The sequence below is a fragment of the Felis catus genome, chromosome A2 (genome assembly GCF_018350175.1).
Source record: "Felis catus isolate Fca126 chromosome A2, F.catus_Fca126_mat1.0, whole genome shotgun sequence".
In the NCBI taxonomy this organism is placed as follows: domain Eukaryota; kingdom Metazoa; phylum Chordata; class Mammalia; order Carnivora; family Felidae; genus Felis; species Felis catus.
In genome coordinates, this window is record NC_058369.1 from 121,319,518 (window position 1) to 121,343,514 (window position 23,997).

A 23,997-nucleotide genomic window follows, 5' to 3' on the forward strand; every position below is an offset into this window, starting at 1 on the left:
CCTTCTCTGGCCCGAGCTGGAACAGTAGGAATAAGGTGAAAATACTTAAAGTCTCAAAAGTGACCCTTAAAAAGAAAGGATTTGTCTCTCAAAAGTTTAGGAGGACTCACCATCCTAAGTGAAAAGTTACCACCTTAGCCTTAGAAAGTAAAAAGCACCCTCCTTATAAAATCTAACATCATCAAATATATTAATTAAAGAGGTGGTAATTTATTTTGCAAAATGACTCATTATTTTATAACACTGATTACGGGCTTCCATTGAATAACAAACTCCTTTTGAATACTTAAAGCATACCCCGATTTTCCAAAATTAGAGATGCCGTTTTTCAGAAGGATAGCTGTTATATAAAATGAGACTTACTTATAAATGTGTGATTAATATCATGTATTTTTAATAAGCTTTGTTCTTCTTTTAGCTCATTCAAAGGCGGCAAAAAAAAAAAAGACAGGAAATCAATATTTTCTGCTTTCACCCTTAGGAACCTCACACACAACGATTTTTATGGCATTTAACTATAATTTAAATACCTGAGTCAATGATAAATATTATCAATATCTCCATTTTTCCCTTCGCCAAATACTGTTCAGATATTATAATGAATTCAGTGAATGATCTGGGAACAAATTTGCGTTTCCCTAAGAGTCTTCTAAAAGGAAACCAATTTGTGAGCTCAGGGTAGGTGTGACTTACTAGGTTTCATATTAGATTGTGGTTAAAGTATGTCTTCATTGTGGAACTCACATAGACAAGTCTGCATTAATCCTTTAAGCATTTCAGCAGATAATTAACTACAATCTCCGATGAGGGCTGAGCAGATTCAGCCCCAGGAGCTATTGTCATCAGGGCTGGTGTTTCTCAGGTGTTAAAAGTCCTCCAGATCACAGAAGTGAGAGGTGAGTGGGCACTCAGCTTAGTTTCCCTCTCACTTTTGTGCGTCAATTCCAAGTCCGGTATGCCATTTTCATGGATCCAGACTGCGGAAATTAAATGAGTCTATAGAAAGCCTTTCGGTAAAGGCTCTTCCAATGGTGTGGGACAGAGAGTTTCATCATGCTAGATATTCTGCAACAGAGCTTTTCAAACTTTCGCGGGCACAAAAATCACTTGTTGATAAGATACTCCCAAGGATTCTAAATCAGTAGGTCTGGGGCGGACACTGTGCCTTTCTTACATGTTTTCCACATTCTAGAGCCGCTCAAACTGTGGTGCCCAGGCCAGCAGGGTTGGTCTCACTGGGGAGCTTGTTAGAATTACAGAATATCAGGCCCCACCCAGATGACTGAATCAGAATCTACATTTTTACAAGATCCAAGATCCGATGTGGGGGCTCGAACCTCATGAACTGTGAGATCATAACCTGAGCCGAAGTCGGACACTTAACCAACTGGGCTACCCAGGTGCCCTGTATTTTCAAGTGACTTAAGTCAGCATGGTGCTTAAGAGCATGGACTTTGGAGCCAGGCACCCCAAGTTTGAATGCCAGCTTCCCCACTAATTTCCTGTGTGACTTTGGGTAGTTTTCTTAACCTTTCTGTGCCTCCGTTTCCTCCTCCGAAGAATGAGGATAATAGTAGTTATCTATCTGACTGGGCTGTTATGGTGCTTAAATATACAAATATTCAAATATACCAAAAGCCCTAAGAACAGGATCAGACACATAGTAAGGGTTATGCTACGTCAGAGCTAACTTGTTGTACTATTACCTAGAACTCAAACGTTCAAGGATTTTTCTGTGTGGTTTATATTTCTCCCCGCCCCCCATCCCCCGCTTCCCTGCTTACTTAGGCCAACATGCCCCAACTTCCCCCCAAAAGGCTAAATACCTCCAGGACTTGCATACCATTAAGGAGAGTGAGGATATCAACTTTCATTCGGCCAGAAGAGGACAGTGTTAAGTGGGAGAGGTGGCGTATGGGACAGGTGGGAAGTCCTAGGAGAGGGCTATGCCCATTTACTCATCCAACAATGAGGAAGTGACAGCAGAAAGTGAGCACTCATAGATGATTTTCACCATCACCTGGAGAAAAGGGTGTTTTTTTTTTTTCTTTATCCTTTTCCTTACAGCTTTGGCAGCTTTGCCACATGCTTTTCGAGAAAATGTCTTATTTGTGCCTTATGTGCTCATGGGCTTGTGGGTTATGATTTCCTGGCCGCTGGGCACCTTTGATAAATAAATGACTGATCTGTAGGGTGGCGGGACCCGGCTGAGACCATAATGCAAGCAATGGCTTGTCCCATGGGGCTCATTCGCCTTTATTAGTTCAGAGGTAAGAAATCTCTGTTCTTCTGAACCCCCAATTCATAGGCAAAGAAACAAAGAGACTCAGTGGAACAGTGACAAAACATAAAAAAGTTATGAGTGCACGGAGAACCTTATTTTCAGATTCCTATTGAAATGTATTTTAAGAACGAGCGAAAGCAGCTTTTGTCAAATAGTGGCAATAATCCTTCTTCCTTATGTTTTTAAAATAGGCACACATTCTATTTGTGAGCAACTGTAAACTACCCTTGCGGGGAGAAAAGTGAGTGTATCGTTTTGGCAAAAGCAGCTAGCGTGTAAAATCCCTTACCGTAAGTGATTTCTCCCTGAAAAAGCTCAGTTGGTGTACATATATATGTAACTTTTTTTTTTTTAATTTTTTTCAACGTTTATTTATCTTTTTTGGGACAGAGAGAGACAGAGCATGAACGGGGGAGGGGCAGAGAGAGAGGGAGACACAGAATCAGAAACAGGCTCCAGGCTCTGAGCCATCAGCCCAGAGCCCGACGCGGGGCTCGAACTCACGGACCGCGAGATCGTGACCTGGCTGAAGTCGGACGCTTAACCGACTGCGCCACCCAGGCGCCCCTATATGTAACTTTTTATATTAATGACATAGGCAAGCCCAGTGCACATCTCTTTCTGAATCCGGTGGGGCAGGAAGGGGAACAGAGGGGTAGGAGGGAGGGTTTACCACCTACCCCCCCCCCCCCCCCCCCCCCCCCCCGCCGACTCCCGCTAGCTCCTGGTAAAGGGATTGTACTGTGGCGGTCTGTGGATCCTGTGGGACCTGCAGATGTGTTCTCTTGGCCCAGTGATTTTTAAAAGTGCTTTCTGAATTAGTTAGCCACATTTCAAAACTGGATTTCACACAAAAATCTGGATTTGGGGCCTTTGAGCGCAAACTGGGAGGATGTGGCCCATACTGGTCTTGCGTTCCCGCTGAATATCAGTCAGCCAGAGCTCAACGGGGGCCTCCACCTCCAGACCCGGACCGTCATTCCCGGGAGCCAGGGTTCCCACACACCTTGCCCATCCACTGTTTCCTCACCTCTGAATCAGGGGTCACAAGTCGGCTCCCTGCGCAAGGGATGCTGGGAAAAGGAGCTCCTGGCTTCTGGCTGAGGGAGGCAGGACTCCTGGGAGAAATTCCTCAGGCATAGGAAAAGTGTCCAAGAGGTGATGGATGGCCACAACAAGACAGACGTCCACCCGTACCCGAGAGAAGAGACACTTGCAGAATGGTGTCGTGCCATTTCAGCCCCTCTGTGGTTCCAGCCTTTCCTTCTTCTCCACCACGCCTACAGCGCCCCCCAGACGGCTCACGTTCTCCCACTTCTGTATCTCTGCCTCTGTGCCCACAGAGGTGGCCCTCCTGGAGCCACCTTTGCACCTGCGGAAGCACGCAATAGCTTCTACCAAAATGTGTACCTATTGCCGCCCCCACCCCCGGCTCTGAATTAAAGGTGACATTCCTCGGCACTCCCCAGCCCTCACGTACCCTACTCCACCTCTTATTGTAGTTCTTGGTGGTGAAGGAGGTGGTGATAGTGTGATGATGAGAAGTACAGTTTCCGGTTACGCGTCTGCTGTGTGTCACAGCCTCCCTGATGTTCTTCAGGTACTGTCTTTTAGTCCCGATAACGAACTAAGAGTCAAGCATTAGAATTGTTTCACAGATCAAAAAAATGAGACCCCCTCCCCCCCCGCCGAGGCTAAGTGACTTGGCCAGGGGCCACACAGCTGGGAAAAGCAGAGGCATGAGTAGGGCCCGGGGCTGTCCGACTCTCAGAGCAGCACGGTCCCCTGTGCTCAGGGGGTCTCATGTGGACGTGGCATCAGTTGTTGCCTGGACACCCTCTAACGCTCGCTGCTTGAACATCTAACCCGCGTCCATCCCAATGCTATTTTCTAGAGTTATTTCATGAGTTGGGAGGAAATATCAAGGCCTTTGAGAATCCGGCTTTTTTTTTTTTTTTTTTTTTACCCTAGACACTTTTTAATACATTACAGAGCAAAATAACAGTTTTAAATGTGTCGGGAGAGCACAAAGCTTCAAAGAGCTCATGGGAACAGCCTGTGACTTCCTGGAGCTCTGCATTCTTCACTGTCAGATTGTAACAACTACTTTTCTAGATAATTACTTAATTATTTTATCTGTCAGGAAAAAGCCTTCACAGCCATCAAGTACCGCATGTAAAAATACCCTTTAATCCTCAAGTTTGAAAAAAATCACGCCGGCGATTTCAGCAAGCCGGAAGCCCCGTGGCACCTACTTACGCTCAGATCTCTCAGGATAAAGCTAACGGACGGCAAGCGGTGTTCAGGTTCAGGGAGAGCAAGTGGGAGAATTATACTTCCCTGTATCCGGTCCTTTCCACTTGAGGGTCTCAGAAATATTTAAAAACCTTTGCTAACTGGAAACAGAGAAGTCCTATGACCTAAATTATGCCAAGTTACTGAAACAAAGAAATGAGGTCTTGGATCCGAGAGGCCAGAGCGTTAACTCATCTCTGAAATTCACCAGAAACGAAGCAATGTGTCTGAGTCAAAATCCAGTTCCCCACCGTAGGAAATGCCAGCGCCCCCCACAAAGTCGTTGAGGGCATTAAACAGAACGGTGTGTTATAAGTACCTACTACGGTGCTGAGCACATACAGGGGGCTCAAAAAGTTACAGCCAATCCTTATTACTCACAGATTCCATAGTTTGCTAACCAACCCCAAAGTCAGTATTCACAGGCGCTTCCGTGGTTGTTCAAGGACACGCACAGAGTAGGGGAAAATCTTGAGTCGCCCCGTGCACGGATGCCTGTTCCCAGCTGAGGTTGAACGAGGCAGCCCTCTGCATTCTTGTTTCAGCTCTCCTACTGTAAACAGGCGTTCTTTACACATTCTGTGTAGTGCCATGTTTTTCAAATTTTTGTGCTTATTGCTGGTGAGTCTGCTGTCTTTTTTTAAATTTTTTAATGTTTATTTTTGAGAGAGAGAGAGAGAGAGATGGGGAAGGGGCAGAGAGAGAGAGGGAGACACGGAACCCAAAGCAGGCTCCAGGCTCCGAGTTGTCAGCACAGAGCCTGATGTGGGGCTCGAACTCACAAGCTGTGAGATCATGACCTGAGCTGAAATTGGACGCTTAACCAACTGAGTGTCCGGGTGCCCCTGGTCTGCTGTTTTAAATGTCCCCTCTGGCATATAACGCTGAAGTGCTGTCTAGTGTCCTTGAGCACAAAAAGGCTGTGATGTACCTTATGGGGAAAATGTGTGTTAGATAACCTTCATTCAGGCACGAGTTATAATGCTGTTGGCATGAGTTCAAGTTAATGTACCAACAATATATATTAAATTAGGTGTCTTTAAGCAGAAACACTCATAAAACAAGATTCCATATTAATGAATTGACAAAAATCTTGTGACCGGATGTCCAGAGGGGTCCAATCCTATGTTTCTGCTAAGAGCAGAGGTTCAGTATTTGCTAACTCAGTGCTTATGGCAACTTCAAGACTATAACTACCACAAATAATGGGAATTGGCTATATTCTATTAGGTTCCTATATTAGGTACCTTAAAAATTAGTGGCTATAATAGATTAACTCCAGACCCTCCATGACCTAACACAGTAGAAGTCCATTTTTCATTTCTGTAAAATCCAGTCAAGTGTTTGGCACATGGCCTTAAAGAGGGGAGTCAGGAACCCAGATTCCTTATATCTTGTGGCTGTGCCCACACACAGGACCTTTGCTTGCAGCCAGTGGATGGAGGAAGAGAGGAGAGCCGTGGGTAGAAGGTCTTTATGAGCCAGCTACAAGTGGAGCCCATCACATCTGCCTTCGTTCTCTTGGCCACAGCTCAGTCACATGGTGACATCTAACTTCAGAGGAGGCTGGAAAATATAATCTAGCTTCGTGCCGATCGGTTACATGAATAGTTCTGCCACAGTTCCCCATAATTATTTCCTATGGTCATTTTTCCTTAGATAAATGACAAAACCTTTATGTAAGTGACATTGAAGCTCCTTTTTTTAAATGTTTGTTTGTTTGTTTAGAGGGAGAGAGACGTAGAGAGTGAACAGGGGAGGGGCAGAGAGAGAAAGAGAAAAGCCACACTGTCAGCACAGAGCACACCACAGGGCTCGAACCCACACTCTGTGAGATCATGACCTGAGCCGAAACCAAGAGTTGGACGCTTAGCCAACTGAGCCACCCAGGCGCCCCGACATTTAAGTTTCTGAAGTTGCTTTTCTAATCCCTTTCCAGTTCTTCACCAAAGGAAGCAGGTCTTTCTCCTCTCATCTGTTCTGCTTAAAAGATGTAAGCCTCACCTAATGAGACCTCTAGATTTTCTCTTGCTCTAGAATAGTTCAGCCAAGTCTTTAATCCCTACGGTCAATTTCTGAATGAAATTATTTTGCCACTGAATTAAGGATCATCATAAAAACGTATACCCAGGGCCTTTTATGAAAGAAATTGTTAAAATACAAATCACTGATCATTCATATTTGCTCCAGCTAAACGGTGGGCTCACATCCAACTCGCTTTAGCATTCAGCCAGTAAAATGCCAGCTTCATCTGACTCTCCATTATTGTCTAGTGACAATTGACATTTTATTGTGTAATAAAATGACATGGCCACTACCTGGAAGGAGTACCAATGACCACCTGGGGTCTCTGCCCAATTTTAGTATAGTTTTACTCTCTGGACTTGGATGAGAATTTTTTTTTTTTCAGTGTTTCTGTTCTTGTTTTACTGTCAAGGGAAGAAACAGTGACACATAAATTACCAGGCATGAGTAACTTCCAGGGGAATACTTTACAAGACAATTGCGCTCTCCTACGGTGACCAGCTCACGCACCTCTTTGGAACTCTTACAAAAACTATCAAGGGTTCTTGCCATATGAAAATTGAACTTACATGTGTAGCCTACACCATGTTAAATTTTGCACAGTTTTAAGGGATTCTTTTTTTTTTTAAGTTTATTTATTTTGAGAGAAAGAGAAAGAGAGAGAGCACAAGCAGGGGAGGGACAGAGACAGAGGGAGAGAAAGAGAATCTCAGGCAGGCTCCACACTGTCCGCACAGAGCCCGACTCAGAGCCTAACCCGTGAACCGTGAAATCGTGATCTGAGCCAAAATCCAGAGTCAGGTGCCCAACTGACTGAGCCACCCAAATGCCCTTTAGGGGATTCTTAATCCTGCTGAAAACAGGGTAGTACCATATGATCCAGCAATTCCACTCCTAAGTATATGCCCAAAAGAATTGAAAGCAGAGTCTCGAGGAGATATTTGCACACCAGTGTTCACAGCAGTATTCACAGCACCCGTAAGGTGTAAACAACCCCAGTATCTATCAACAGATGAATGAGTAGACAAAATGCAATTAAGGAAAGACATTCTGACACGTGCTTCAACACGAATGAAGCTTGAAGACGTTAAATGAAATAAGCCAGATACAAAAGGACAAATACTGTATTTGAAGTACCTAGAATAACCAAATGCACAGTAATATGCAGTAGGATAGAAGCTACCAGGGACTAGGGGGGAGTTATTACTTAGGGTGTACTGTTTGGGACGATGAAAAATTCTGGGAATGATAGTGGTGTTGATTTCACAACATCGTGAATGTACGTGATGCCACTGAACTGTATACTTTAAAATTACAAAAATGACCAATTTTACACTGTATACCTTTTACCACAATAAAAAAAAAAAAAAATCACGCTGAGAAGAGGCCGGATTTAGAGCCTGGGAAGCCTGGGTTCCAATCCCAGGTCTGCCAGTTAATAGCTATGTGGGACTTCGGGCAGGCTATTTGATAGCTTTGAATGTCATTTTTCTTACCGATAAAACTGGGACTACACTACTGACCTCAGAGGCTTGTTGTGGAAATTCATGTGATTAGCTGGTCACATAGCAGCCACAGAGGTAAAGAGAACGCGTATTAAGTAAGCAAAATCCTGTGGACTAGATTAAGAACAAAGTACCCGGTTACAGAATTGCTTCTCGCCTCTAAGAGATAAGAATATTAACATTGAATAGTACAAATGCCGCAGGAGTTTAGAGCTAAAGAAACAGGCACAGGCCTTGTTCTGGCCTTCCAGTAACCTCAGAGACAGAAGGAACACAGAAGTACCCCTGCCTAAGTCAGATGTTTATTTCTATTTCCACTTAAACTGTTGTTAGGTTCTGGCATAGGTTTCCCTCATTCTTCTACGTGGTGGGAATTTTATCTAGTATAGGCTTTAAGTATAGTTTATCTAGTGTAGGCTTTTTTGGCGTGTCTTGATGCGGATTCTGAGACACGCACATACACACACACGCACGCAAGTGGCCCTGCTCCGCAGAGAAATACACTTACTTGCAGATCAGACATCCTATAACGTTAGCTGTTTGAAACAGAACCGTACTTGCAGATCTGTGCTCCAAAGCCCCCTGTGTGGCACATACCAGACTGTATAGAAACAACAACACAACAACAGAAAGAAAAGTAAGAGCCGACAGTAGAGAAGGAAGCAGGAGAATGATTAATGCACGTGGCAAGCCTGGTTCAAGGCTGGCATCATGCGCAACGTTGAGCCCGTGACATTCAGAAAGGTGACATTTCATTCCATTTGTTCTGCTTAGGAAAACTGGAGCACGTACAGAATATTTTTAAATTGCATCAGAAATGATTAAAAGTGTGATGCTAAGGAGATCGAACGCAGTTGTTTGGAAAAATCATGATGGAGCGAGGTATTGCCGTTGACATATACTCTACTGACATTGAGACATAAATAGCTAAATTTTACCAGTTTTATCACATAATTCTGTCTAAAATCTAGCTACTTCTTCTGTGTCTAGCACTTGACCCAATGCCCGCCTCACAGTGGGCATTTAATATTCATAGAAAGCACGAATGAGTGAAAGAATGAATGAATGCACAAGTGAAAGAAAGAAGCCATCCATTACATGCATGTGTCTGCGTGTCACATATTAACCTGTACATGGATAAAGACATCCGGATTCGAAACTATCTCTTTCTCCCTTTCAGGGCAGAAACCATTCTCCTGGGGACCCTTCGTAAGCAAGAGACGCCGACGCTGTGACATATGCCAGTGCCACCACCACCACCACCTCCTCCTCTGCCTCCACCTCCCCCACCTTTGGGGGCTCCTCCCCCTCCCCCCCCACCAGCGCCCCCGGTAAGACCTGCTGTTTTGCAGTTTGTCAGTCTGGTTCACTGTTGAGTGTAAGCTGCTTTGAATGCACTTGAGCAGAAGGTTTTCAGTGTTCAGAACCACCTCCCCTATGGCAGGTGGCATTTTCGGGGCTGTCTCTGGGGGCTCCAGGGTCCGATTCCAAGCCAGCCCCGCCAGGTACTTCTCTCCCCACTCCTCCAGAGCTCTCCCACTTCTGTCTCTGTGTTGTATACAAACATCTGCGTAATTTCTCTTCTGAGTCCTGCTGCGCAATACAGCTTCCCAAGACCCCCTAACTGAGGCGAAGTGCACCAGCCGATGTGGGGTGCTGCTGAGTCGGCTTCCAGTGTGCCCTTTGGGTGGTGATCACACTGCTTGGGCTTCAGTTGCCTAGTTCTGGGTGCAAAGAAGAGAAGTGTCGTGCGAAATGCCACAATGAAACATAAATCTCTAAAGGAAACTTCCGTATCTATACAAGACTGAATTCAGTCCATTCCCGTCTGTGTTACTGGACACTCTTTTTCGGTGTAATAGTTTGGGTTTAGAAAAAGAGGCACAGAGGACAGTTACTTCGTTTTCGAGAAAGGACTTCTCAACCTTGGCACCACTGACATTTGGGGCCAGATAATTTTTGTCGCGGGAGGCTGTCCTGTGCCTTGTAGGATATTTAGGAATATCCCTGGCCTCTACCCACTAGAGGCCAGGAGCACCCCCAGTCGTGCCAATCAAACGTGTCTCCAGACTTTGTCATATGTTCCCTAGGGGTGCGATCATCCCCCCTCTCATCTTAGAAGAATATCAGTGCTTAATGCTGACAGTGAACCTTTTTTGGGAGGAAATCCTGGAGCACTTCTCCCCACTGAGCCTCCACTCCACGGGCCACTGCAGAAAGTCAGGTCTAGCACTGACCACGCCTCCTGTTTCCGGTGGAAAATGAAAGATACGATGCCATGGTGATGTGCACGCAGAGACAGGGCTGCCTAGGGATGATATGAACCAAGTCCGCAGAAGCCAGGAATAGACCCTCGCCTGCCATCCCCCGCCCCGGTGAGAGTGAGGGCATGCCTGGGTGCCACCCCCGGGACGTTTGCTTTCCGTGCTGACCGTATCTAACATGCCAGGGACGCATCCTGAAACGTGGCTCTTGCCCTTGAAGGGAGTGGAAAGAAAACACATAACGTGAATTATATCTAAAAGCTCTCCAACCAGTATAGGAAGGATAGAAGTAAGTGTTGCAGTTCCCCTGCTGAATTTGATCCCACAAGGGATAAAGGAGATGAAGTTTGTAAGTGAAGGAAACATACATGGGACTGTCACGTGGCTCTGGTGTGGACTAGCCAGCACTGAGGAAGTGCCACTTCTAACAAGTTCAGATACCACAATACACAACAGTGTAAACTTAACCAGAATAAATAAACTTATCAAGACCCATATCATTGGAGATTGGGGAAATAAGCCCTTTTAAACACTGCTGGTGACACTCCAATACTTGGGACTCAGTAAACGTTGAATGAGTCTTTCTGGAACATTCTCTGGCGGAAAACCATAAAAACCTAAACGTATCATACTTTCTCCTCTGGTTATCGAGTAGTTTTGTTTTTGAGAATGACTTAAGAGTTTAACCTTAAAGGAACCATAAAGAATTTATACAAGGATGTGCACAGTAATGCTATGTATTCTAGTGAAAAATTAGACCTTAAATGGTTTATAAGAACTAAATGAGATTTAAGTCGTGCTGTTAATTAAAAATTGCATTTTGTCATGGAGTTAATTAAAAATTACATTTATAATTGTGCTCATTATGGCAAGTAGTTATGGAATGATGGATTAGAAACAATGCACATTTTGTGTGTAATGAAATCAGCTAAATAATATGTATAAGTAACCGAGATCAGAAGAGAATTTTGAATGCTGATAATTTTAAATTTCATTAGGCAGTTCTTTTTCTTGAAAGATGCTTAAGTTCATAATAAAAATAATGCTACCTTTGGTTAATTTTTTGCATTCCCTCCTCCATTCCTAATTTTTTTGAGGAGGAAAATAACCAAGTAAATTTTAATAATTTTTTATAATCACATCTTTCTACAATCTGGAAAAAATATACACAATGAATATTAAAGGGAAAGAATGAACATCCTTAGTATATAAAGATCTCTTACAGATCAATATGGAAAGGATAAGTAGAAAAATGGACACAAGATCTGACCAGGTGGAAGACATACAAATATTCTTTTTTTTTTAATTTTTTTTTCAACGTTTATTTATTTTTTGGGGGACAGAGAGAGACAGAGCATGAACGGGGGAGGGGCAGAGAGAGAGGGAGACACAGAATTGGAAACAGGCTCCAGGCTCCGAGCCATCAGCCCAGAGCCTGATGCGGGGCTCGAACTCATGGACCGCGAGATCGTGACCTGGCTGAAGTTGGACGCTTAACTGACTGTGCCACCCAGGCGCCCCGACATACAAATATTCTAACCTCACTACAATTGAATAAACACAATTTAAAATAAGGAGAAACTTATTTAAACAATTTAAAATAAGCCCCAACACGGGGCTCAAACTCACAAACCATGAGATCATGACCTGAGCCAAAGTCAGACACTTAACCAACTGAGCCACCCAGGTGCCCTGGTGATGATACGTTTTAAATGTTGGCTCAAATATCGGGAACCAAGCACTTATAATTTTTAATGGGAACAAAAATTGGTATAATTCCTTAAAGCACAATTTGTTAATATAGATCAAAACCCTCTACAAAATGGCTATATTCTATGATACAGTTTCACTTCAAGTAATTCTCCTTCAGAAACGAATCACAGATGTACGAAATATTTAGCTATAGGATATAAATGAAAGCATGACTCGTAATAGCAACCAAAAAAGAAAGAAAAGAAACAATCTAAAATTTTAATACCAGGCAATTTCACCAAAACCTGATTATGCAATCCACAAAATACTAGGCAGCCATTTAAAGTCATATCAAAATTATTTTGTAACTTCCAGTGTAATGATTGACTCAGGCAAGGATCATCCATGAAAGCTAAAAGCACCTCGTGAAATGTTTTGGGGGAATACAACGTGCATAGGATCCCAAGCATCACCCAGATTACTTCTAATTACAAAGGGGGAAATGTACTTTTCAAATGGTAAACTGAGCGTCGCCTACAACGGAATGACCTTATGTCACTAGCCTTTTGCAGTCATGCGACAAGAAATGCATAGCATCGCCCTGTAAAAATCACCTGCCAAAAATGAACGTACTCTGAGCAAGCAATTACACACATCCGGATGTGGGATCTTCTCCAGTAGAGGTTGGCAAACAAGAACGGAACCCACGGTCCGGTTTTTGTACAGCCCGTGAGCTAAGTAAGAGTGGCTTTCACTTCTTCAAATGGTTGCAAAAAACCCAAAGAAAAATATTTCGTGACACATGAAAATTATGTGAAATTCACATTTCAGCTCATAAAGGTTTATTGGACTGCAGGCATGCTCTTTTGTTTATATTGTCTGTGGCTGCTTTCATGCCACAGTAGCAAAACACCAAGGAAATAACTTGTTATTCCCCCCCAGAATGATTTTATTTTCTCATTCATCAGACTGTAGTTTTGATACACCCCGTTATTATTATTATTATTATTACATTTTGAACTTCGTCAGTAAACATGTGGTGGAAATTTTGTTCTCTTTTTTTGGTTGTGTGGTACTTACGTAACACCGATGATTTTGCCTCTTGGCCCACAATGCCTAAAATATTTACTCTCTGGCCCTTTACAGAAAAAGCTTGCCAACACCTGTCCTACAAGCCAGCTGGCTTCATTCAGCCTTCTTTTGGTCACCTGCAGCCAATGATCTTGATACACTTGCACTGGATCTTGTCCCTCCCCCGCGCCACTTTGCGAGGACTTCCCGTCCCTCTCAGACCCTCTGCTGTGCCCCTCCTGCCATGCCTCCTACTTTAGGATCTCAGCGTTGCTCTTCCTTTTGCCTGGAAAGATCTTTCTGTGCATCTCAGCTCAGTTGTCACTTCCTTGGAGCACCATTTCCTCACACCCACAGTGGCATTTGTAACCTACTTTGAACCCCTCCTTCATAGCAGTTATCAGTTTTTAATTTTGCTTCTATTTGACTGGGGGCCACATTGTATGTTTTGTGTGGTCCTTTAGTTCTGTGTGCCTGGCTCATAAACAGGCACTCTGCTCATTGAATGAATGAGTGAATATATATGTATGCATGAATTAATATCTGCATGGAAGGGTTGAGAAAGGGAGGTAAATGTCTTCCTAACCAGTGGTCAGGACTTTAAACGTACATGCTCATGGAGTAACGTGGCAGGTTGTTCTAGACGTAACCTTTGCAAGGACCGAGGGCATTTTGTGTGTTATGTGGGATCCCCTGTCATGGAAAGTGTCCTGTCAAGCTTCAGCTGAGCTCTGGAAGATCTGGGGATCAAACCAGGGCCAAAACCTTTTTGGTTTCTTCCTCCCACCTCTCACCTCTTCCCTTCCTGTCCCTCCATCCTTGTCTCCTCTTCTTGGGTGATGTGCAACTTTTCTTTTTCTAAAAACATGAGCGTGGAACCAGGAAGAGGGCAGATGGGACTTGCTAAAGTTTTGGAGCAAGCTTTAATTAAAAGCCAGACGGTCTTCACCATCTTCTTTCCCTTCTTTTCTTGCCCCATAATCCTCTGTCTTTTGGGCTCTACTCCTTTGTCTTATCCCTTTAAAATCCAGTAACAATATCAAAATTGCCTGCCTGGTGTATTGGTCCACTTACAAGGAAATTATTATTGTTTCTTGGGTTACAGGATGTAACTTTTTAAAAATCTAAAGAAAATATAATGGATTTGATTTTTGAAAATGCAGCAGACGTTTACTGAACTTTTGTTTTCAAATCTACCTACGACCCTTTTGTAGTGTCCAATATGAGAGAATAAACTCCTTTAGGGCCTATGGTTTTTTTGTTTTCTTGCCATAATCACATAACACTGTCTACTCAAGAGGAAGGAAATATATATGTCTCTGACCAGCTGATAAACCGTTTGGAGTTGGATTGGCCAAGGGAAAGCCTGATGGTAGGGTCATGGCCACAGCATGTGTTTATTTAAGAAGCAGGTTTGTAAATTCTTGCAGCATTATTTTTTAATGTTGCTCTTCAAGCTTAAACATCTTTTTTTAATTTTTTTTAACGTTTATTTATTTTTGAGACAGAGAGAGACAGAGCATGAACGGGGGGAGGGCCAGAGAAAGAGGGAGACACAGAATCTGAAGCAGGCTCCAGGCTCTGAGCTGTCAGCACGGAGCCCGACGCGGGGCTCGAACTCACGGAGCCCGAGATCATGACCTGAGCCAAAGTCGGACGCTTAACCGACTGAGCCACCCAGGCGCCCCTGAAGCTTAAACATCTTAAGGAAAAAACAACTCCCCAAGGAGAACTTGTATCTTATTATTTCAAAACAAAGGGGAAACTGGCTTGATAATCATTTATTTACAACGAAAAGCAAAACTCTAAGTAAGAAAACATCACGGTGCCATATATTTCTGCCTGTCCGTTCTGGAGATAGCACTTACTAAAATGCTTCAGGGAAATTACAGTGAGAAGCATCTTGTGGCCCCGCGCTTTTCTGTCCCTCCCTACCATTCGCAGAGTCTTTGTTGGCATTCGGGAAACCCTGCGATATTTTTTTTCTCCTTGCAGTCTAAGGATTGCATGATTCACAGGCAAGGGGGACTTTCCAGTGTCAGGAAGTATCAGCTGTGGCTTACATTGGGAGGTTTTTCCCACCATCTCTGGGATGCAGGAGCTCACGTGGTATAGAAAAACATGCCAACCTAAGAAAGAAAACGTGGAAAATGGAGTGGTATCTGAAGTCCCGTGAAAGCCTTTTGCAGAGTTTTGTGTTTGCTGTGGTTAAAAACAATGCAGAGTTGAGGGGTGCTAGGCGGAAGGGGGGCTTAGTAGAATTGCATATTACCCTATATTCTGGAAAAGGTCATTTGCATGTCTGCTGGTGTATTTGGAATAATGAGAGGTTAAAAAAAAAATTCTTAAACACTGTCACTCCGATTCTCATGACGCTCTGACACTTTGATTAGTGTTGCTAATAAGGGATTGAGAACACTTAACCCGGAATTCACAGTGACCGCTGGGACAAGGAGAAGGCGTTTGCATTAGGCCAAGCTATTAGGAGAGTATTGACGTGTGGACTCTGCTTCACACATTGCAAAACTACACCTTTGTCTTCAAGTAATTTTAAAAACTTGATTCTCCCTCTCGTGCCCATTTGCACCCACAAGGAGTAGCACTGCTCCAGTGAAAGTGGAGAGCCTGTCTTTTGCAACAGATCTACTCGGTGTGTGAGCGAGAGAGGTGTGGCAGGACCTGCCAGTTATCCTTCCAAAGGGCCATTCTGGGCGGTATTTAAATGTGTTTCTTGTTTCTGCAGCTGTGAGGTGGGAGGGGTGGCAGGAACAAAAAGGAAAAGGCTTGCAGGGGTGTGCCGGAGGCCAGGATTATGCACTAATAATGCCTGGGACTTGGCCAGAGAGCCTGCAAGCTCTCGTGAAAGGCTTTTATCAAATTTCATAGGAGCCCAGGAGCGTAAGTCACTCTCCTGCAGCCCCTGAGCTGAGGGTAAGGCAGGAAGGTGCCATGGGAGTGTGAGGCCAAAGGGCCACTCGTGAAAGCCTCAGCCGTCTCTGTAGCCATCCCTACCCAGAGATCCATCTTATACCCCAAATCTGCTGGCCCTTTGCCTTTGAAAGCTTTTTAAACTGCAGCGTAACTAACAATTCCTAAAAAGCTGCAAGTGACCCATCATACGTATCCTGTCATACTTAGGAGCGCCACTGTGGTTTGGAGCCTGGGATCTTTGGGGGTGGGGGGTGGGCCCCCTTCCCCCAAACTGCTCCTTCCTTTCTTGCCATAAAGGGAGAACACTACCAGTGTCAGGTTATCGCTGGCAGTTAGAGATCCAGCCCAGACGCACTAGAGAAAGCCGTAGGAGGGGAGACGGTGCTGGGACCCGCCGGCACATCTCTGCAGTCAGGTGTTGACGACTGGTAAAAGTCACATTTTCTGGAACGTTTAATGAAAGGACAGGTAGCATGGCGTGAAAAAAGCAGGCTACCTATAGGTAGTGTGGTCCCAACTATACAAAACTGTGTAGGTAGATGCTCACTCATGGTCTCATGGCTCGAGGTCTCTGCTGCTTGCAACACTGGGCACACAGTGGGGACTGAGCTCTGTGACCGCAGACTGTGCCCTTAACCTTGACCAAGCCATTATGCCAATTTATGGAGCTTTTGCTGCACAGACTTACCCAGTCTCTGCCTCTGAGGAGCCTAGAGCCTGAATCCGGAGAAGTCCGGTCTTGTCATTGATCACTGCTCCGTCAAGGTAGGACTGAGTGTGCAATTGGTTGTTCCCAGAGCAGAAACTTTGTGCCTTGAGTTGCTGCCTCATTATGTGCTTCCTGCATATGTGATCCTTGAGATCTCATCTTTTTTTAATTTTTTTTTAACGTTTATTTATTTTTGAGACAGAGAGAGACAGAGCATGAACGGGGGGAGGGTCAGAGAGAGAGGGAGACACAGAATCTGAAACAGGCTCCAGGCTCTGAGCGGTCAGCACAGAGCCCGACGCGGGGCTGGAACTCACGGACCGCGAGATCGTGACCTGAGCCGAAGTCGGACGCTTAACCGACTGAGCCACCCAGGCGCCCCTGAGATCTCATCTTTAAAGAGCCCTGTGTCCTCTAAATTAGTCACCTTTCATCCTAAGCTTGCTTCTCTGAGCATCAGGCACTGAACGTGTCCTGCTAGTGTTTTGAGATCTCTCTAGAACAGACAAGTTCAGAACTGAAAGGATCACGGGGCCGGTGAGCAGTTAGTGAGTGGCCCTGAGACCGTGCCTAGTACTGACCTAGGCACATAGTAGGCACTTAATACCTAGCCTTACTTCCTGAACTAGTGAGTTTTGCGAAAATACAACTTGCAAGGCAAACCCGCTGGGAGCTAACCAGCCAGCACTTTACGTCTTATACCTGCATAAGTCTTGAAAGCCAGAACACGTTCTCTGTTGTGTCAGAACAGCCTCAACACATTCAAATTTCAGTAAGAATGTTTTATAAGGCGAATGCAGTTCTAGCAGAAGTAACACATTTAGGGATAGCAAAAGTTAACACCCAGTTATTATTTTAAAAGCCATAAAAGCTCTACCCGTTCCAGTTTGTTACTCTTTTCAAAGAGAATAGACCTTGCTCCTTTCCTTTACATAAACACATTTCAAAACTCCAGGAAGGCGACACGATGTACCAGTTTTGGACATGGGAGCCGTAGATTTCCATTTTAATAAGGTCTATTCACAATAGAGGAGTTGGAATGCGTTTTCAGGCTGGCGAAGGCAGGATTGCACCTGCTCCGTGTACAGTACTTAAAACATAAAGGTGTAAAAACATGTTTGTGTTCTCCATTGTCCGTTCAGCCCTCGCTGGGCCGAGCCATCAGGGTCAGCAGGGATCATGCAGTGATGCAGCGTGGTGTGTTAAAAATAAATGAATTAATTCAATAAATAAAATGAAAACATGTGGGCTTTAGAATTGTGCAGATTGGAAACTGAACCCCTGCTGTGCCACTTGCTAGCTATATGATGTCGAGCAAATGCCTTAGTAACTCTGAGCCTCACTTTTCTCTCTGTAAATGGGAATAACAATACGACTTCGTAAGGCACACTGCCCGTAGAGTGGTAAATACGTGTAGAATGCACAAATCATGGGGTTATTATGAGGATCCAAGTAAAATACTGATAGAAGCTGTTGCTTATCCAGTGCCTGCTTAGTCCATGGTAGCTGCTATTATTTCAGGGACCAGGAAACAGCTGGGCACGTAACCAGATCTGGGACTGGGAAGTTGAGGGCAAGGGTCCCTGTGGCCAGTGTGGAGCAGGCGGTCACACCCCAGAAGTCAGGATCAAGGTTGGAAGCCTGAGTTATTCTTTAAAGTGGGGAGTTAGGCCAGTGGTCGGAAAATAGTCCAAAAACACAGAGCAGAGTTTACCACGTCCGGGTTCTCAGGGGCTCTAACTCCCCTGTGCCGGTATCTGCTCCTATAGCACGATTCCAAGGAGGTGAATGGTTGGCCTCCTCTCCTCTCTCGTGCCTCCCACGGAGCTGAGTGGCCTGCGACCAGGGGTGTAGCAGGAAATACCTGAAGTCGGCAACAGAGCCCTCAGCCATGCAACAGTGGAGGAGGAATAAGTGGAGATGTGGCGCGTCCTTTAGGACGATCCCGTGGAATGGAAGCCCGGTCCAGATATTTCCAACGTGTAGAGGAGGCTTTGTTTTCTCAGCTGCTGTTTGCTTTGTCGGTTTACAAGCAGCTGGGCAGTAGCAGACCAAGAGGCCGCCTGGGGGAAGGCACACATTTCCCTGGAAGGTTTCACGGTGATGCTCGATGAACTCTGGACCCCTATCTAAAGAAAGATGTTCTCTGGGCCTTGTGACAGCTCCGGGAGGCTGTGATTCAGACGTTAGGGTCTGACTTTCATTTAAAACTCTACTGGCCAGGGGGAATTTGAACACTGATGGGATACTGGTTGATATAAAGAAATTCTATGCCACGGAAGCATAGAACGTCTGCTTAAAATTCTCTGTGTTGCCTCCTCCCCACCATGTAATGTGGCTCCTGTTTTTCTGGGGTTAATGTCACAGTTTTAGTGCCACCTCCCTACAGCAGATCTGCTGTCTCTAATCATTGGGTCACAGAATGGCTTGGTTTTTCTCTCCTAAGGCTGATCCCTGATTCCAGTGACTCTGAAGGGGAATATCGGGGAAGCTGTGAGGCTGGCCATCACGATATCCCTTGCTACTTTTTATTTAAATAAGCCTTGAGGCCTAGTGCGGACGCCAGATAACAAACAGTGGTTTGTAAAACCGTTGCCTTTACCCTCCTGTGCCCAGGGACAAGGACACCTAGCACTAGCTGGTGTTTTCTGCTCCGAGCACGGATGACATTGTGGGAATTACTAAGGCAGAACTTTCCCAGCCGGCAACGCTTCCAGCACCAAGGTCACCCCACCCAGATATGGAAGAATTTTCACCTTCGACATTGTCTCCTCTCTGACTGCATGCCTCTTGTGATTGTGTCGCGGAAGGATTCCGGAGGCGGGTGAGGGAAGAGGAACTTTAAAACCAACTCTGAGACAAAAGCTTTGGCCCTCGAGGTAGCTTAGGAAATATGTTATAGCATAAACAAAACAAAACAAAACAAAACCTTGTGGGTTCGGGAGCAGGTGAACAGCGCATCTCAAGAAGTCAGATCGCAGGCATCCAGGGACTTCTTTAAATCTCACAACTGGGACGCCTGGTTGTGTCCCAGTCACTGGTTGTGATTTCAGCTCTTGATTTGGCTCAGGTCGTGGTCTCACTGTTTATTGGGTTGGAGCCCATGCTGCACTGACAGCACAGAGCCTGCTGTGGATCCTCTCTCTCCTTCTCTCTCTGCCCCTCCCCTACCTGTGCTCGCGCTCTCTCTCTGTCTCTCAAGGTAAATAAATAAACTTTAAAAAATAAAAATAAAAATAATAGGGCGCCTGGGTGGCGCAGTCAGTTAAGCGTCCGACTTCAGCCAGGTCACGATCTCGCGGTCCGTGAGTTCCAGCCCCGCGTCAGGCTCTGGGCTGATGGCTCGGAGCCTGGAGCCTGTTTCCAATTCTGTGTCTCCCTCTGTCTCTGCCCCTCCCCCGTTCATGCTCTGTCTCTCTCTGTCCCAAAAATAAATAAAAAACGTTGAAAAAAAATTTTAAAAATAAATAAATAAATAAAATAAAAATAAAAAAGTAAAACCCACAACTGTGAAATATAGACGTCTGCCCTTTTGGCCATGCAGACCCAAATTTTTTAGAAACTACCATTGGTTCCACTGGAGGAAGAAAAAGTACAGTCACGCTGGGGGTCAGATCTGCGACAGGAATAGAGAGCACAGCTGCCCCTCGAGGCTTTGTCACACAGGACAAAAATGGCCCAGTAAAACCCATTCCTTTGGCTCAGGGGGCCCTCGTGCAAACACAGACCAGGACTGGTAGGTGAGTTACTTTTTTTTTTTTTTTTTTGGCCATTAATCCATAACTATTGCTTAAAAATATGCACCAAAAGCCCTTATCGTATCCAAAGGAAGGATTTTTAAAACCTAAGGGAAAGCTAAGGGAAAAAGTCTCACTGGAAATGTGACGTGTCCTTGCTCACTTCCTCAAAGGCCACCGTGGAGATTTGCACCCACCGAGGGGAGCATGCGCCCTTCCTTCCCCCGTTTCGAGCAACTGCAGAAAGCTAGGGTCAGTATGGGTACAAGCAGAGACTCACCACCAATGGTAATGGTTGTTCCCAGGGGGCAGAGAGCACTGTGCCCGCTGCACACAGGTTACCACCACTCCCGACAACCTGGCTTAGAGCACGGCCTCACCGGCTTGCACACTCGTCTCTCCGTGAGTACAGTAAACCCTCCTGCATCGGTTCCGCTATTGCCAGGCCCTGTTGTCAGTTGCACTCACTTTAGGGGCTTTGGGTCCAGGGGCCTTCTGTCTCTGTGCCAGGAAAGGCTGCCCTCAGGAGGATCCTGAGAGTGGGGGTCAGGAGACAGAGATCGATAATCTTCCTTTCCCCCCGGGGCCCGACAGAGCAAGATGTGAGGGTCATTTCCTCGTGTCCAAGATTTTCTCTTCGGCACGCTGGTTTTCCCGTTTCCATTCCAGTAATTTCTAAGCAGCATGCAAACTCACATATCAGCTCCTCTTTCCCTCTTTGGAGATGTCACTTTAGCTCAACCTCCCCTTCCTTATTTTGACCAAATACTTCATGGAATCAGCGATCCCTGACCCTCACCCGGGCAAAACCATGACTGCTTCTCCTCACCAGGGCCATACAAAACCACCTCCTCCCTCCATTGATTTTACGTGAACGTGAACAATATGATTTTGTGTTCGAGGCGCATAAATATTCTGTTAGTAACAGCGCCAGACTTGGCCTGTTTGGCTTGGATAAGAGTAGCGGTCAAGTGACTGACGTGGAAGGCTTGGCGAACTTTCTGAAATTCAATGGTGTTCCTTCCTGCTGCGCTTTGGCACAGAGAAGTGGGTTGGTGAGACCAGCCACGTGTCCGTGCCGGTTGGGCTGGCCCCGAGCAGGAGTTTCAGGAGCCCAGCTTCCCACTCATCTGCCTCACCCGTGTCCCCTGTGTGACCTGGGGAGTCCCTGCCCTTCACCCTCTCAGGCCGCACAATGGGGACGGTCCTCTAGGGGAGAGGCAGGGGGTCGCTGTTGATTTTATGTCATTTGACTTTGTCAAGGACTTGCTTCATTTTGTTTTCATTGTTGCTAGGTAATGCCTAAAGAGTGAAGCTATTCTAAATCTTGAAACATTTGTTGGGGCGCCTGGGTGGCTCAGTCGGGTAAGCAGCCGACTCTTGATTTCCGCTCAGGTCATGATCTGGTGGTTAGGGAGTTTGAGTCCCACATAGGGCTCTGTGCTGACAGTGCAGGGTCTGCTTGGGATTTTTCTCTCTCACTCTACTCCTCCCCAGCTTGTACGATAGATAGATAGATAGATAGATAGATAGATAGATAGATAGATGTTTAAACATTGTCTTCAAAGACTGGATTCTCAAGTGCAAAATGGGAAGAGGGTGAGCAAGGAGAGAAAAGTATCCTAGGGAGGATTTGAGGAACCAATGAGATTTTATTTGAAAACTCTAATCTCACACAAAAAACACACTCTCCCTTGGTTTAGCTTTTAGGTGAAATGAACAGCTATATTAGGATACACTATTCTAGGGGCACCTGGATGGCTCAGTCGGTTGAGCAGCCGACTTCGGCTCAGGTCATGATCTCGCAGTCCGTGAGTTCGAGCCCCACGTCGGGCTCTCAGAGCCTGGAGCCTGTTTCAGATTCTGTGTCTCCCTCTCTCTGACCGTCCCCCGTTCATGTTCTGTCTCTCTCTGTCTCAAAAACAAATAAACGTTAAAAAAAAAATTAAAAAAAAAAAAAGGATACACTATTCAGGAATGTTACTCTAATTTTTTTTTTAATGTTTATTTTTGAGAGAGAGAGAGAGACAGAACGTGGGGTGGGGGAGGGGCAGAGAGAGGAAGACACAGAATCCAAAGCAGGCTCCAGGCTCTGAGCGGTCAGCACAGAGCCCGACGCGGGGCTCAAACTCACGAACTGTGAAATCATGACCTGAGCTGAAGTCAGATGCTTAACCGACTGAGCCACCCAGGCACCCCTGGAATGTTACTTTAAGGCCTTGACCCCAGGAGAACCAAGAGCAGCAAGAATCACCCAAGCACCCAGTTCCTTAATTCTTCTGCGTTGACATCCAGAGCACTACTAACCTTCAGGACCCCTCTGACCTGCTGTAACTTCTTGTGTGTCGTCCTCTCCCTGGTGGCAGGCCCCCTTGCCCTCTTCATTGGAGGAATCAGTGTATTTTGCCAAACATCCTGGTCTGTTTGCTACCAGATATTGTTGCCTCCTGCCCCGAACTTGGAGCTTTTGCCACAGACCCATGATGATGGCTGAGTTACAGGTTTTGAGGACAAGTTTGGGAAAAAATGGGTGTGCATCCAAAATCATCTGCCATGGACATTTTTGCATGGCAATTATAATAGTACCTTTGGATTATTATTGAAAATAGTAATCCTCTAATATATTACCGTAAACAGCTTGACAATTTCACAACTTCCCATAGAGCCTCATTGGATCTTTCCTTATCCTCTGTGAGAAAGAAAAGAGCTTTATCTAATGTGGGTTCCCCTCGAAGTAGACTTGGAGAAAAGGGTCTCTAGGTAGTGTATTTGAGAGGTGATGCCTAGAAGCCCTGGCAAGGGAACGAGGAAGCAAAATAGAGGAGAGAGGAAAGCAGGTGAGCGGTGTGTGGGAAAGTGGGGTGTCATCCTGCAGGGGACCCCTGAGAGACTCTAGAATCTGCCTGGATTGTGCTACTGACGGGCGAGGGGCTAGGGCTTTATCCACCAACCCTCGTCACCCTTGTCACCGTGGAGTGCACGCCCCTCCGGGGAATCCCTCTGACAGAGACCCACAAGCAGTTAGCATGTCGGGGCGCTGTCTGGTGTCAGCTTCCGGGCGAGGCAGAGCAGGCAGGTGATGAGACCCAGCAGCATCTACTAGAATCATCGCCAATTCATGGCGGACGAACGGCGGTCCAGAGAGATTAAGTACTTGCTCAGAGTCGCACAACGGGTGGAGTCTTTGCACTTCGTCACCTGCATGCTGTCCCTTGTACCGCCCGGCCTCCAGGGCTGCAGTTATGGCAGAGATGGCTGGGACATGCCCTCCAAGCCCAAGACAGCCAGTGTTAGGAGGCCGGAGAGCAGGACTAGCAGAATATTTTCTCTGATGTGCTTCCCCCATTTGCATTTCCACAGGGATCTTTGCCCAACTAGCGTAGCTCCTTCTTTAGAGGTAACACAGCAAAGTGATGAAGATTTCCGAGCCAGCCTTCCTGTGTTTCTATCCTGGAAATTGAGTGGCCTTGGGCAAACTATTTAA

The 23,997-nt window shown here is 45.6% G+C and overlaps 1 protein-coding gene across 3 annotated transcripts in view; it reads left to right on the forward strand.

The window, feature by feature from the left end:
* Positions 1 to 23,997, forward strand: part of WIPF3 (WAS/WASL interacting protein family member 3) — an 82,815-nt gene that overhangs the window by 9,177 nt on the left and 49,641 nt on the right. For all 3 annotated transcript variants that reach the window (XM_045052550.1, XM_045052552.1, XM_045052551.1), the window contains exon 2: positions 9,290 to 9,440. In XM_045052550.1, coding sequence (XP_044908485.1) covers positions 9,348 to 9,440 — 93 coding nt within the window. In that variant the 5' untranslated portion in view covers positions 9,290 to 9,347. The remainder of the gene's footprint in view (positions 1 to 9,289; positions 9,441 to 23,997) is intronic.